Raw genomic sequence first — 16971 nt, forward strand, 5'->3', positions numbered from 1 at the left:
TAACTGAGTGACCCAGGCGCCCCGCAAGTCCATGGGATTTAGATGTGGGAGGTAAGAGAGAGAAAGCGGTCTAGAGTAGTTGGGTGAGTAGTTGGTGCCAATTATGGAGGAAAGGGAATGAGTTCAGTTTAGGATATGTGGAGTGTGAGATGGTCGTGACATAAATCTCAGAAGAGAGATTTTGGCTAGAGAATCATCACTACTGCTAAAGCTGTGGGAGTGCACACACAATAGCACAAATGGGCCTTCTTCGACTACATGGGATTTCCCACTGGGATCCATGTATACTATTCCTAGCATCGTATTTTTTTAGTGTCTGGCCCTATTCTAAGTCTTTTATTATCTCAGCAATCCTAAAACAATCCTTTGAGGTAAGTCTTATAATTCTTTCGGTTTTACAGATGAGGAAACTAAGACACAAAGAAATTACATGACTTCTCTGGTGTCCCAACTTTAGGAAGTGGCACAGCAGCTCTTTGCACCCAGGCAGGCTGGCTCTAGAGACCAGATCCTTACCAGCTCGGCCACAATGCCTCCTACAGTCCATACAAGGGGGATCATGAAATAACTGAGTATCTTTGCACACAAATATTTTGACAGTAAATTCTACATTACTGCTTCATCTGATTTTTATGCATTTAACTCCAGAAGCTGTTTCTCTAACAAAACTTCTCAAGACCTATGAGGTCTTCATTGTCCAGTTCCTACTGGACTACATTTTCAATCCATTCATTCTCTTAGTCACTTACTTTATACATATTTATTGAGAAACACATTGTGCCAGAACCTCAAACTTAGCGTGTAAAAAACCAAATTCTTCATAGTTTTTCATGCCCTTCACAACAGTCCTGCTGGCATACCCTTACATTGGCTTCACTGCTTTACCATCTGCCTCTAGTCTTTGTCCTTCTAATCTATTCAGTGTAGTGCTTCTAGATTAATAATTCTGACTATATCACTTAATTTATTCATTCCCTTAGTAAAGCTTTATTGAGCACCTATTACACACTATTATATCTATTACATGATTATTGTGACACAATCTCCAAAACATCTTTACAAAGTTTAATAAGTGCACTTTCTTATCCATCACGGAAAACATGTATTAAGCAACTTACAGCACACAAGCAAATGCCATGCTAAGCAAATGAAAGACATTTAGAAGCTGTCAACTAAAGAATACATTGCATGGCTAATCATAAACTGTAGCTAAAATAGCTACTGCTTTCATCTTACTGTATGTGCTGCAGTTTTGTCTCCAAAGCCTTTGGGAAAAAGGCAGTTTTTTGTTTTTTGTTTTGTTTTGTTTTTAAGATTTTTATTTATTTATTGAGAGAGAGAGAGAGAATGATAGAGAGAGAGCATGAGAGGGAGGAGGGTCAGAGGGAGAAGCAGACTCCCTGCTGAGCAGGGAGCCTGATGTGGGACTCGATCCCAGGACTCCAGGATCATGACCCGAGCTGAAGGCAGTCGCTTAACCAACTGAGCCACCCAGGCGCCCGGGAAAAAGGCAGTTTTGAACTGATTCACTGTTCTAGGCACTAGATGTTAGAGATTAGAGCAGTGCCTGTCCTCATGAAGCTCATATTCTAGAAGGGGAGACAGGCAATAAAAACATAAGCAAATAAATATGTATCTGATGATAATAAGTAATATAAAGAAAAATAAAGCATGAAGTGTAAGAGACCTGAAGGAAGGGATGGATGATCCACACAGATATCTAGGATACGAGCGTTCTAGAAGGAGCTCACCAGTGCACTGGTACTAAGCCAGAGAGGCTGGGTGGAAGCAGAATCACACAACAGTACAAGAAAAAAAGATAGGGCCGTGGACCAGGGTGGCACAGGAGGGGACTTAAAAGTCTAAACTCCTAAGCTTTTCATTCAGTACTCTTCCCAGTGGGATGCCAATTTATATTGCCTGGTATTCTTATTCAGTACTTATGGTACACCCAAATTGAACTGCTTAATATGCCCCAAACATGTCTTGTGATTTGCTGCTAGTAAACTATATGTTGTTTCCAAAGCCTTGAATAATCGCCAAGTTTGGAATAACATAGCTTTGGAATCAGACTGATTCGGGCTCAAACACCAACTCTGCCCATTGCTTTATTTCTTTTTATCTTTTTTTTTTTTTTTTAGATTTTATTTATTTATTTGACAGAGAGAGACACAGCGAAAGCAGGAACAAAAGCAGGGGGAGTGGGAGAGGGAGAAGCAGGCTTCCCGCGGAGCAGGGAGCCCGATGTGGGGCTCGATCCCAGGACCCTGGGACCATGACCTGAGCCGAAGGCAGACGCTTAATGACTGAGCCACCCAGGTGCCCCCATTGCTTTATTTCTTAGTCTCTGTTTCCTCATCTGTAAAAGAGGTATTACAGTACCCACCTTCTAGGACTGTAATCAAGCTACAAGAAGACAATTCATATAATGCATACGGAAGAGTATAGCACCTGGTAACCCCTCGTCCAGTGAATCAATGGTAGCAATTAACATAAAAATAATACTGGTATATTAGAAATAAAGCATCACATTTTTTTGTATTAAAAGATCTATGTTTGATCTCCTGAGACACTAGTTAACTAACTGTGCTGTTAGCTTTCTTTCTCTCTTTTGTGAAATAAGGGTAATAATAGTTTCTAATTCATAAGGTTATTGAGGATCAAATATGTTTTCCAAAGCACTTTGTAAACTAAAAGCACTCTACAAATATTAGTTATTATATTAATAATAACCATCTGCTGGAAGAATGAGTGATTATTATGACACAATCTCCAAAACATCTTTACAAAGTTTAATAAGTGCACTTTCTTATCCATCACGGAAAACATTTATTAAGCAACTTACAGCACACAAGCAAATGCCATGCTAAGCAAATGAAAGACATTTAGAAGCTGTCAACTAAAGAATACATTACATGGCTAATCATAAATTGTGGCTAAAATAGCTACTGCTTTCATCTTACTGTATGTGCTGCAGTTTTGTCTCCAAAGCCTTTTGGGAAAAAGGCCATTTTGAACTGATTCACGTCTGCTTTGTTCTCATCAAAGTTGATAGTGAACTGCTGAAGATACCTTCCATAGCACTGTAAAAGCGCCAATTTATATTCCTGAAATAAAAAAAGGACTTGATGAAAGTTTCAAAGTATCATTTTGCTTACCATTATTAAAATCCAGTAATAATCAAATTATTCTTAATAGTATCAATGTTGATTATTACTATAACACTCTTTTACTACCACCATTACATTATTACTACCATTACCACTAGCATTTCTGAACACATATTGTGTGACAGACACCGCCCTGGGTTCTTCGTGCGCATTATTGCATTAATTCTCCTCCCAATAAGCCGAGATGAGACCAACACGATCTCAAAGATGAGAATATTCACCAGGGTGTGAATAATGATGACATAATAATGAGAATATTCACCAGGGTGTGTGTGGTAATACCTATATATACTCAAAATCCAAAAAATTCATCATCACCATGTCATGGTAATCCACCTACTCAGAGAGGCAGATGAGTTGCATAACTAGCCTTGCTTCTCTGATGCCTCCTAAGTTCTAAAAAAGAAAGAAAGGCGGGGTAGGGGAGGGAGGAAGGGTGGGAGGCAGGGAGGGAGAAGAGAAAAGGAGGGAGAAAAGGAGGAAGGAGGGAGAGAGAGAAAGAAGAAAGAAGGCAGGAAGGGAGAGGAGAGGAAAGGCATGCGCTCTCTCTCTCTCTCTCTCTCTCTCATCTGCCAACAGTCTCTGAAGCTGCATCAGGACAAATAAAAAAAAGCCTGAGCTACTGTTAGTTAGGATTCCTGTTAGTCCTAATTCATGCTTATGTTTCCATTACAAAATCAGGGCTCATTTCTGCAGTGCACAGGGCCCAGCTGACCTGGAGTTTCAGGGCAGGGGAGGTGAGCAGGGCTGTGGATATGAGTCAACTGCACCCCTTCGTCAGTTTCCTCCCCTACAACTGTCTCCAGGGAAAGCAACTATTATAGGTTCACCTGCCTATAGGGTTACCTAGGCCCTTGGAAGTCATCCACAGTCAAACTTTTGTTTCTATTTCTACTGACTTGTTTGTTACTTTTCACTAATTGATTCTGAATCTTTTCCCTTCTAACTTGGTTCATATGATAAATTCAAATCTAGGTTCAAAACAAGACTATTCCAACAAAATGATCTTTGCTGGAATTAAATAAAACTAAAGAGATTCTAGAACCAAAGGAACAACTCAAGTAAATTTTCAGGAGTCTAAATACCTTTATCAGCCCACTTTCTCATCAATGAAAAGTAGATTAAAAATGTTTTCTTTGTTCCTTTAAGTAAATTTTAAAATATCCTATCTGGGCCTTTCTATCTGAAATATTCTAAATCCTTAGCCACTACCCAGCTTGAACTTGCTTTATCAACTTCTAACATGGTCTTCCCTCCTCCCTCCACCAGTATCTGCTCCACCCACCTGAATACTCCACAAACAACACCAAACTGTGCTGTGTATCACCAGCCTCTTATATTGAGGAGAAGCATAAAAACAGATGGGACACTCTTGCTTGTCAAAACAGTTATCCCACTTCACATGAATACAGGTCACAAGTTGGATCTTGTCCATCAGTTTTTTTGTTTGTTTTCTGTAGTTTTCCTATAGAGAAACTTTTTTTCTATAGTTTTTCTTTATTTTTAAGTTTCTAAGAACTATGGTCCAATTACATGAAGCTAAGCTGATGCTCTAATTTTGGCAGCAGACAATAGATCGTCCTCATTTGAAATTTCCTCCACATCTCATCCTCCATTTGGTAAATTTCCCCCTCAAACCACCCCCCCCAAAAAAGAAAAGAAAAATAAATTCAAGTCCAGAAAATAGAAATGGAGGAGGAAAATGAAGCTGAAAAACTGAAAATCAAGAAAACATTGAAAATGGCCTAAAAACCGTTTGGATAAAAAAAACTTTCAGTCCAAGGATTCTAGATGTGTCAAACATTCATATTTAACTCAGAATAATTTGGGCCTATGCCAGAGCTTAAGGGAAAAACTTATATGACTGTTAACCGAAAACCCAGCTATGGTGTGGTCTTACTGAACCAAGTCCACAGCAATCCAAGACCTGGGCACTGACAGGAACTAGAAATCTGGCACAAGCTCAGTTTGGACTACAATACTAAGCAAGAAACAGGGCACGTAAGGAATGACTGCTATCATTACATATGGCAAAACATTAAGGAGTTGAAAGTCATTAAAACAGGGCACTGGGAACCAGACAACATAGCAGCAAGGCCAAGAACCCATGAAAGTTGTCACTGGGCAAGGTCAGCCATGTGAAAAACAACAGGAAGTGGTGTCTGGGCTCCTTTGTATGAGGTAGGAACATGATGACTCAGCATTTCCTGTTGGGCACCTACCACACCCTCTGTTAACTAGGGGCTGTGAGCCTGCCCAACCCCAGCCGGTTGTCTTTCCGTTCAGGAATCTCTCACCTCTGGAGAATCTGAACTACAAAATTAAAAAACAAACACTTTTTTGGTTATGGTGCCTCATTAACATTTGTAGCATTCATTCATATTTTTCTACGAAAAAAATCAAATCATGTAAAATAGGAATGGTATCAAACCAAATAATAATTAGCCAAGTCAGCTTCATGTAGGCCCTTTTTATTCCAGAGGCACTTACTTTCATTTCACAAAGGCTATCGCCAACCTTCAGAAGCTTTTCATTGTAATAGGCAGCTGGCAGCCGGGGGGCATATTTGGTCCAGATATTAAACAAAGAGGTGGCGCTGTAAAAGTCATAAAATAAAATTATATCTTCAAAGTCAGCAAGAAACCTCAATTAATTAGCAAACAATCCTTAAAAACTTATTTTGTGCTGTCTTTCCAATGTGCCTTACTGTAAACGTCTAATTACTACTAAATACTGTTAAAATTATTGCTTCCTTTATGCCAAACACTGATCGAAGCTCTTTTTTTTTTTTTTTTTTTTAAAGATTTTACTTATTCATTTGAGAGAGAGAGTGAGCAAGAGAGCACAAGCAGGAGGAGGGGCAGAGGGAGAGGGAAAAGCAGACTCCCTGCCCTGAGCAGGGAACCCTGCTCCATCCCAGGACCGGAGGATCATGACCTAAGCCGAAGGCAGATGCTTAACGACTGAGCCACCCAGGCGCCCCTGATCAAATTTCCTTATATTCATTTTTTAAAACAGATTTTACTTTTTAGAGTAGTTTTAAGTTCACAAAAAAATTGAGCAAAAGGTATGGAGATTCCCCATATACTGCATGCCCCACACAAATGCACAGCCTTTACCCCACCCCCTTATCAACATCCCCCACCAGAGTGGTATATTTGTTACAACTCATGAACCTACATTGACACATCATTATCACCCAGTATCTACAGTTTATTTTAGGGTTTACTCTTAATGTTATACATCCTATGGGTCTGGAAAAATGTATAATGATGGGAACCCATCATTATGCTATATGACACAAAGTAGTTTCACTGCCCTAAAAATCTTCTGTGCTCTGCCTACGTATCCCTCTCTCCCTTAACCCCAGGCAACCACTGATCTTTTTATTATCCCCATAGTTTTTGCCTTTTTCAAAATGCCATGTAGTTGGAACATACAGCATGTAGCCTTTTCAGACTGGCTTCTTTCACTTAGTAATACGCATTTAACATTTCTCCGTGTTTTTTCATGGCTTGATAGCTCCTTTCCTTTTAATGCTTAATAATAATCCCTTGCCTACATATACCACATTTTATTTATCCCTTCACTTACTGAAGGGTATCTTGTTTGCTTTCAAGTTGTGGCAACTGGAGTAAAGCCGCTATCAACATCCATGTGCAGATTTTTGTATAGGCATAAGTTTTCAACTCCTTTGGGTAAATACCAAAAAGTATGATTACTGGATTGTATGTTAAGATTATGCTTAGTTGGGACGCCTGGGTGGCTCAGTTGATTAAGCATCTGCCTTCAGCTCAGGTCATGATCCCGGGGTCCTGGGATTGAGGCCCACATTGGGGCTCCCTACTCAGCAGGGAGCCTGCCTCTCCCTCTGCCTGTTGCTCGCCCTGCCTGTGCTCTCTCTCTCTCTGACAAATAAATAAAATCTTTAAAAAAAAAAATAAAACTCTTAAAAAAAAAAAAAAGAGTATGCTTAGTTTTGTAAGAAACCACCAAACTGTCTTCCAAAGTGGTTGTACCAGTTTGCATCCCACCAGCAATGAATGAGGACTCCCTGTTGCTCCACATCCTCCCTTCATTTGGTGATGTCAGTGCCCTGGATTTGGGCCATTCCAATAGGTGTATAATGGTATCTCATTGTTTTAATTTTCATCTTCTTAATGATATATGTTGGGGAGCATCTTTTCATGTTTATTTGCCACTTGTATTATCTTCTTTAATGAGGTGTCTGTTAAAGTCTTTGACCCATTTTTTTAAATCAGGTTGTTTGTTTTCTTACTGTTGAAAGAGTTCTTTGTATATTTTGGGTAACGGTCCTTTATCAGATATGTCTTTGGCAAATATTTTCTCCCAGTTTATGGCTTGTCTTTTCATTTTCTTGATGGTGTCTTTCACAAAGCAGAGACTTTTAATTTTAATGAAGTCCTGCTTATCATTTCTTTTCTCCTGGACTGTGGCTTTGGTGTCATATTGGAAAAGTCATTATCAAACCCAAAGTCATCTAGATTTCTCCTATGTTATCTTTTAAGAGTTCCATAGAATTTTACATTTAGGTTTGCGATCCATTTTGAGTTAATTTTTGTGAAGGATGTAAGGTCTGTGCCGTTTTGCATGTGGATGTCCAGTTGTCCCAGCACCATTTGTTAAGAAGACTATCTTTGCTCCATTGTATTGCCTTTCCTCCTCCGTCAAAGATGAGTTGATTACATCGAGGGTCTATTTCTGGGCTCTCTGTTCGGTCCCATTGATGTATTTGTTCATTCTTTCACTGATACCACACTGTCTTGATTACTGTAGCTTTAGAGGAAGTCTTGAAGTCAGTCTTCCAAATTTGTTCTCCTCCAATATTGCGTTGGCTATTCTGGGTCTTACGCCACATGCATTTTTGTTTTCATTTCATTTCCACAACAACCCTGAGATAGGTAGTATCAATTTCCAGTTGTATAGTTGATGACATGGAGGCTCAGTGCATCCATGATCTTAACTAGTATATTACTGGGCCTTCCTGTCCTCTGGAATGTAAACTATCTGAGGGCAAGGACTTGGACTATGTTATTCATTGCCCAGCCTCAAGAGTAGTGACTATCTAGTATATACATGTTCTCAATAATTATTTGTTAAAAGAATGAATGAATACATAAATGACTAGGAAAAAAAATTTCTTGTTCTTGTTTTATTTTTTTCCATAAAGAGTTCAGGGATTTCACTATCCAGTCAGTCCATTAGGGTTCTGTTTCTTTCCACCAAGTAAACAAAAATAAAACATACAGTATTCTCAACATGGTTTCTAATTAGTTTCAAAGGGTAGCAGATCACTGCTTATTTTGTTCATTCATTTAGTTAACATTTACTCCTTCCCTCTCTCTCAGAAATTATAAATGCCTCTAGGAAAACTCCAAATTTCCCTTAACAGTTGTCCAAGCCTATTTCATAAATTTCTAGATGAGGACAGTGTTATGTACTGAATGAGTGTGTCCCCTTGAAATTTTTTTGTTGAAGTCCTAACCCACAGTGTGGCTGTATTTGGAAAAGGGTACTCTAAGGAAATAATTAAGGTTAAATGAGGTCATAAGGGTGGGGCCCTGGTCTGATGGCATTAATGCCCACCTAAGAAGAACACCAGAGAACTCTCTTTCTCTCTCTCTTTCTTTGTACTTGCTCAGAGGCAAGGCTATGTGAAGACCAAGTGGTCCTCTACAAGCCAGGAAGAGTGCTTTCACCAGAAACTGACCCTGCAAGAACCTGATCTGGGACTTCTAGTCTCCAGAACTGTGAGAAAATAAATTTCTGTTGTTTAAGCCACCCAGACTATGGTGTTTTGTTATGGCAGCAAACCGACTAATTTATAATTACTAATTAGTAACTAATAGCCCAAATTGACTAATACAGGTAGGAATGTAAACTTAGGGACTGAAGATGGCTCTAGTACTTATGATGTATATGTTGGGATATTATCAGAACAACCTCAACAGAAACATGTCGATTGATTCATTCAAATAATTTTGTTTAATTCATTCAAATAACTAAATGATATTTAGTTACAAGGGAGGGATAGGGGACAGGATATTCTTGCCTTCTTCGACTGATGAGTAATACTTTAGGATATGAAAATATATACATGTACCAAGTAGTAAATAACCATGCCCAAAAAATTGTGTGGGAAATACAGCCATAGAAATTTTAAAAGGAAGAGGTTTTTTGGTTTAGGCTTTTTTGTTTTTTGTTTTTCTTAACCTTTTCACTCTCATTTGCTGCTTTCATGAAATGTCACAGTATTAGAATAAATATAATGAATCTCAAAAAGTCAGCAAGTCTTGCTAGAATTCTTAAATTATGTAAACAAAAGACTTAATTCTTTCAAACCTTAAAGATGAGATAATGATGACTATGTTTATTACTCATAAAAGAAAAATACCAGCTTTGTTAAATCAATCAAGGTTATATAATGAGATCATTTTTTTTTTAAGTGAACTTTAAGTTCAAGTTAAGACTGCTCACTGGGAATGACTTACATAATGATTAAACAAGGAAAATATAACATACACTACATAATGTGCATCATTTAAGAAAACGTTAATACCCTTTGGATTGCTGACTTATTATAGCTGCTGCTGGATAGTTAGAATTCTCTAAAATAGAAAATTGTAAATGATATCTAAATCTCATGTGGTTATAACAAAAGCATACCTTTAAAAAAATCTATCATATTCCGAATTTAATAACATTGCCAATATGATCAAACTCTATATTTTAGATCCTGTGAATGTTTATGCTTACGTAAATTCCTATAGTTACAAAAAAATTTTTTATTTTAAAAAATAACCATCTCTCAAATACATTATAAAAGCAAATCCTACCTCCTGTATTCTTAACTGGCCACCACATTGTCATTCTTACTCCACTTGGACAAGATTATATAAATATGTATATATAATATTAAATAAGGTTAATCCCTTGCCCAAAACTACCCAATGCTTTCCCACTGCATTTGGAATAAAGGCAAACTGTGTAAAAGGCCTCTAAAACCTTCCATAGCCCTACCTATGTCTCTAACCTCACCTCACACCACTGCACCCACACTCACTAAGCTATGCTTAATGGGCTTCTGTACATTCCTCCCAAGTCTCTGGCTCTTTCCTGCCAAGATCTTCCCACATGCTTGTTCCCTCTGTTTATCCTCTCTCCTTGCCTGTTATCCTTCTAATCTCAGCTTAATGTCACCTCCCTCACCATTAGCTTGAAAGTAGGTCCGTGCTATGTGCTCTTTAAGCTGCTGCTCAAGTGTCACCTATTGTGACCACATTACTGAAAATTGCAATCTTGGGCACCTGGGTGGCTCAGTCATTGAGCGTCTGCCTTCGACTCAGGTCGTGATCCCAGGGTCCTGGGATTGAGTCCCACATCGGGCTCCCTGCTCTGCGGGAAGCCTGCTTCTCCCTCTCCCATTCCCCCTGCTTGTGTTCCTGCTCTCGCTATGTCTCTCTCTGTCAAAAAAATAAATAAAATCTTTAAAAAAAAAAAGAAAAGAAAATTGCAATCTCCTCTCTCCCACTCCATAACCCTTCCTCTCTTTAGTTTTCTCCCTAGCATTTGTCACTTTCTAGGTTACCATAAAGTGAATTTATTTCATATGTTCATTGCCTACCTCCTCCTCTAGAATATAAGCACCAGGAAGGCAGGGCTCTTTATCTGATTCACTGGTGGATCCCCAACCCCTAGTACAATGCCTGGCACATGTAAGTGCTCAGTAGCTTCTTCCTTCATAGCACCTGTTGTTTGTATATTGACTTAATGACTCACTGAAAGCTTATCTCTCTCTCTGCCTCTCTAGACTATAAACTCCATGAGCACAGATTCCCTATCTATTTTGTTCACCACTATATAACCTATGTGGTTAGTGCAATGCTGGGCACAGAGTACACATTCAATAAAAGTTGTTGTGTAAATAAATAAATACCTAAAATGTGTGAGAGTTTAGATTGCTAAGGTCCATGTCAATCGTTAAGGTTTGTGATTCTCTTATAGTCTCTTTAAAGATGAAACAGATACTCTACTTACGAACTGGCCCAGGTCTACTTTCCCATATATAACATTAACTATTATTGAAAATACAAGGATAATAATCCTTGAATTCTTTCAATACCAAATACTCAATGAAAGTTTGCTCTAGGGGCACCTGGATGGGTCAGTCAGTTAAGCGGCTGCCTTCGGCTCAGGTCATGATCTCAGGATCCCGGGATCGAGCCCCACATCAGGCTGTCTGCTCAGCGGGGAGTCTGCTTCTCCCTCTCTCTCTCTGCCTCCTCCCCTCCCCCCACTCATGCTCTCTCTCAAATAAAGAAATAAGAATCTTCAAAAAAAGAAAGAAAGGAAGGAAGAAAGTTCGCTCTATCCCAACCACCAGGCTAGTTGCTAGAGATAGAAAAATGAAAAAGAGACATGTTATCCAAAGTCAGCAGGGACTTCCATTCTAATGGGGGAAACAGATAATACACAAGAAAACAAATAAATAAAAAATATAAATGGGTGGCTGAACCTGCATTAAATAGGAAAGGCCACACTCTACAGAGGTAAGAACTGAGCTAAGACCTGAAAGAAAAGAAGGAGCCAGCTATTTGAAAAGCTGAAGATACAACATTTCAGACAAAGGCGGAAGCAAATATAAAGGCCCTGGGATGAAAAAAATAGGATCTGTCTCCCTGGAAAGTCCTGAGAGAGAAATGAGGGATCGGCTGAGTTGGAAGAGGCAGGCAGGGCCAGATGCTCAGACCCTGGAGCACAGAAGGAGTCTTAAATTTATTCTAACAGCAATAGGAAGCGATAGAGAGTCTTGAGATAGGAGAGTGGGTGGTTGATTTATAAAGGTTACCCTTACTGCTAAAGTGAAGGATAGATTTGAGACTCCAGCGGCTGTGGGGAAAGCACAATCTGGTGGTTTGAACTACAGCGCTGGTCGTGGAAATGGGAAGATAAAGTGCTATCTAAGGCATAAGTGCAGAAATGTTTTAAATATAAATATACATAGCTTAGTAATGCACTTTCCTTGGTCAATTCTCGGTTCTCATCTTACTTGGCCCATTAGCAGGATTTGCCACTGTGAATAGACCATTCCTTCCTACTTTGAAACGGTTTCTCTACCTGACTTCCAGCACACCACACACTTACTGGTTTTCATCCTACCACCCTGGCCACTCCTTCTTAGTCTCTGCCACTTTCTTATCTCCTCTACTTGTCAATGTTGCTCCATCTACACTTACTCCCTTAGCTATTAAGTCAAGTGTTATGATTTAAATATCAATAATATGGGGGCACTTGGGTGGCTCAGTCGTTAAGCGTCTGCCTTCAGCTCAGGTCATGATCCCAGGGTCCTGGGATCGAGCCCCGCATCGGGCTCCCTGCTCCGCGGGAAGCCTGCTTCTCCCTCTCCTACTCCCCTTGCTTGTGTTCCCTCTCTTGCTGTGTCTTTCTCTGTCAAATAAATTAAATAAATAAATAAATAAATAAATAAATAAATAAATAAATATCAATAATATACTAACGAATCCCAAATGCATATCTCTTTTGACCTCCAGACTCAAATGACCAACTACGGATGCAATAGCTCTGCTTGGATGTTGAATTACATTTCAGTCTTCATATATCTAAAACTAAATTCTTGGGATGCCTGGCTGGTTCAGTCGGTGGAGCATGTGACTCTTGATCTTGGGGATGTGGGTTAGATCCCCACACTGGGTGTAGAGATTACTTAAAAATAAAAAAATATATATTTTACAAAAAGAAAACTAAACTCTTGATCTGCCTCTCTCCTACCAGAAACCTGTTCTTCCCACAATCTCAACCCCATCCCATTCTCCCTTGTGGCCAACTCTTCCTACAGAAATCTTCATCACTTGCTATTATATCTCTTTCTCATCTTTCTCAAAGGCCACTTTTCCCGACTTAATCTGACCATGCTCCCAGACACCCCCATTTTAAATTTCAACACCATACCATGTCTTCTATCCCCACACTCTGCTCTAATTTTCTCCCTAGCACTTCTTTCCCTGTAAAATGATTTCTTGACTTGTTCAGTAGCTGTCTGTGGTAACAAAAAATATATGCTTCACGAGGGTACAAATTGTTCTATCTTTTGTTAATTTGGTGTTTTCCTAGTTCCTAGAATGGTACCTGATATATAGTAGATGTTCAATAAATAGTTAAATGCATTAATGAATAATAAATGTAAGTTAAAACTATTTCTTCACATTAAATACATGAATGAAAAATAAAAGTTGAGATTATTCACTATTCTGGTATTCTTTGACATTTGTCTACATTTGTAATTGTTCGGTTTGCAAGGTATTTTGACGGGGAAAGAAAGATGGTAACATAATCAGGAAAGACCCTTAAAAATAGGAAGTCTGTCGCTCAGTCGTAACCTAGGGGTAGAACTCCCAAAAAGGCAAACATGTATGCAAAACGAGCACAAAATCAGTAAAAAATCATTGTGACCCTAACAACAATATAAAAAGGAACTGAAGTATAAAAGGGAATTAAAGCGCACATGTTCACAGAACCACATACTTCGTGGCATCAAGAACTAACTTTTTCAAGAACCTAAGCTACCTCAGTTATTTCTTTTTCCTCATACACAAAATCCTACCCACAGCATGGAAAGCTGTGAAACCCCGGAGCCCCTGAGCGAGTCAAAAATTTATTGGCATGGAGTAGCTTAGCGACTGGGGGACATTCAGCAGGAATGGTGAGTTACGAAACACTTCTGTGTCGATTTTTATTTCGACCCGAGCAGGTAGCCGAAGTGTGACATTTACCAGGAATTAAGGACTGTAACAGCGAAGAGTCTCCACTTCGTAAACTCTGCTTTTCCCTCCAGGTCCGCAACGCTCACCCAGCTCTGGCATTACCGTGGGCATCCTTAAGGGCATCTCCTCTGGCCCCAAGAGTCGCCCTTCTCCGGCCGGCGCCCTCCCCAGCGCCCTGCCTCTGCTTACCAAAGCCGGTGGAATTCATGCTTCTGCTCCTCCGTTATCGCTAACGCCTTCTTTCTCTTCATAAAGCCTAGCAATTCCCGGACTTCCCTCTCGCAGGAGGCCAGGAGTGGGTTTTTAGCGTCCAGGGGCCCATAAAACACGGCGAGGGGCAATGAGTTCTCGAGGCAGGCGGAGCGAGGCACTGGGCTCGGGGAGCTCTCCTTCGACTCCACGGGCGACTCCGAGAGCGCGTTCGAGGTCGGGGGCGGGGTCGGCGGCGGTCCCGGCGGGGACGGGGACGTGGGAGACAGGTTGAGGGGAGAGGTCGAGGAGGTGCCTAGCGCCGCCATATTGACGAGACCCCGGCCGGCTGCAAGCGTGTGTGCACGCGGTTGCCTGGCGACGGTCTCGCGGCAACCGGGCGTCCAGCGCGCTGTCGGGGAAACACAGCGGCCCCTGGAGGGCAAAGGAGGAAAGAACCCGGCCCAGAAAGAAACGACGCTCCTGGGGGCTTTTTTTTTTTTTTTTAATATTTTAATGAAATTGTCATGTCATCTCTTTTCATTACATATTTATTAATACAATATTATTACCAATAATGATCTCTTTTCATTTAACAATTTCTCCTTTAATCTTCATTTATATTTTCTCATATTTTTATATGAGAAATTTTCTCATTATATTTTCTCATATACAGCAAGGAGAAACCAAAGGACACTTTTAATACTTGGGATGGAAAATCTTTAGGCAAAATCAGCAAGTTCTTTAAGCACATTTTTTTGTCTTTTTTTTTTTTGCCCTGAATCTTCACTGGCACTGCCGTATGACAGAAGAATAGAGAGAAGGTTTTGGACAGAGAGCCAGCGAATAGTAGAGCCAAAAACTTACGATTACAAATCAGACTATACTCGTTTTCCATTTCGACCACTTAATGGTGATAATGGTCATTAATATGTGCCAGGCATTGTCCTAAGCATTTGAAACATAATCTCTCATTTAATCATGATAACAGCTTTACCACTTAGGGTATTATGAGTATCTCCATTTCACAGTTTAAGAAACCAAAGTTCACGGACCAAGGTCAGAGTAAACTGTAGTGTCAGGGACCAGATCCCAGCCTTCTGACTCCAAAGCCTGTGCTCAAAATGAGTAAGTTTCACTGGCCATCCTCAAAAAAAAAAACAAAAAACTAAGCTTATCAATCAAATCAAAATTAGGAAAATATTTAAAAAATTAGGAAAATATCTGACAACCAGTTTAAGAATCAAGTACATGGGGGGCACCTGGGTGGCTCAGTCAGTTAAACCTCTGCCTTGGGCTCAGGTCATGATCCCAGGGTCCCACATGGGGCTACCAGCTCAGCAGGGAGCCTGCTTCTTCCTCTCCCTCTGCCGTTCCCCCTGCTTGTGCTCTCCCATTCTCTCACTCTCTCTCTCAAATAAATAAAATTAAAAAAAAAAAATTAAGTACATGCAAATGATCCATTCCCTTCCCTCTATTTGTACCTTGAGGTCTGTAACTATGGAGATGATGGCTGTGCTTAACAATTAGGGTTACATTATAGTTCTTTATTTGTATTTCATCCTTATTATCACTATATTCTAAATTAATAAGCATTTCACTCAACATTAACTGCCGGACATTAATGCACACTCGTGGCTTGAAGTGTTAACTCTCAAAATACTTTTGCATTTTAAACAGAGATTTTAGGAAACTTGCTTCTGATGGAGAAACTATAGGCCTTAAGGAAAATATATGGGGGCAAGGGAAGTTCTTCTTTCCTTACATATTATGGGCAACAGGAAGTTTATTTACTTACTTAAGGTATAAGTTTCTAACTCATAGGGAACTTGCTTGCTTTATAAACTATGCAATGCCGAAAATTATCTAAGAGAAGAAACAGAAATATTTGATGTCTTAGAAAAATAGGTCTTTAACACTGAAAAGTGTTACTGGTTCTGTCACACATAAGAATAAATAAAGATAGTGACCTAACACCCTGTGAGCCCAATTTCCCACTTAAGATTAAGAAGCTTATTGGACCACAGCTTGATTTCTTTCAGGTCTGACCTAATTTCTTGCAGGCTCTGTGGGCCTGTGCTAATTTATGAGGCTGGCCTAATATGTCATGTATACTGTACTCTAATATTCTTTGAAGGAAAATGATCTTTTGCTCTTCAAGACAGGTAATTATGACCCAAGAACCTTCTTGGCAGGCAGTGAGGTACCTTCACACCTCACTGTAGGAGTTCAATTCTCCAGTCAGGATAAACAAATCATTCTTCGATTAAGATTTTATCTTGTCTCTAAGTGAGCAGTAAAAATGTTAAGACCTTGAAGAATTTAGGCCTAAAGAAGTAATTCATTCTTGGGGCATTTACAAAAAGTATTAAGAGAGCTTTTATTTTAAAAAAAACAAACAGCTTGGTAAATTCTTTCTCTTCTCATCTTCTCCTTGTTCTCACATAACAGACTTGGCTATTTTAGATCAAAAGCTGATGTAATCTGCCACTGAGTACTATTATATTGATGAAAGTGAAACTGCAGGATAAAATTAAATTAAAGTGGTCAGAGAGGAGGAAGGAAAAGAAAAATAAAACAGATGAACTGGGGTTTTTTCCCCTGATCTGTCTGCTCTCACAAACAACCTTACTAAGAGTGCAGGCACTTACATTTCAATGTCACTGGTAAAAGAAAATGTGACTTATTAAATTCAGATACTTCAATTATGCATCTTAGTCACAGCATTGCTTCATAGTCATTTTCTTCCTTGCGAATACAAAGTTGACAATGCTTCACTTGCCATAGTTTTTAAAAGCTTGCCTGAATAT

General features: G+C 39.5%; 1 protein-coding gene across 1 annotated transcript in view; it reads right to left on the reverse strand.

Annotated features, from left to right (window-relative positions):
* CFAP54 (cilia and flagella associated protein 54) overlaps positions 1 to 14490 on the reverse strand; it is a 294742-nt gene extending 280252 nt beyond the window's left edge. The window contains exons 1-3 of the mRNA XM_034987789.1: positions 14162 to 14490; positions 5661 to 5766; positions 2964 to 3107 (exon numbers count right to left, since the gene is read on the reverse strand). Coding sequence (XP_034843680.1) covers positions 2964 to 3107; positions 5661 to 5766; positions 14162 to 14490 — 579 coding nt within the window. The remainder of the gene's footprint in view (positions 1 to 2963; positions 3108 to 5660; positions 5767 to 14161) is intronic.
* Positions 14491 to 16971: the final 2481 nt, after the last annotated feature.

Source organism: Mirounga leonina, unplaced genomic scaffold (assembly GCF_011800145.1).
Source record: "Mirounga leonina isolate KUSES-001 unplaced genomic scaffold, KU_Mleo_1.0 Mir_418, whole genome shotgun sequence".
Taxonomy (NCBI): Eukaryota; Metazoa; Chordata; class Mammalia; order Carnivora; family Phocidae; genus Mirounga; species Mirounga leonina.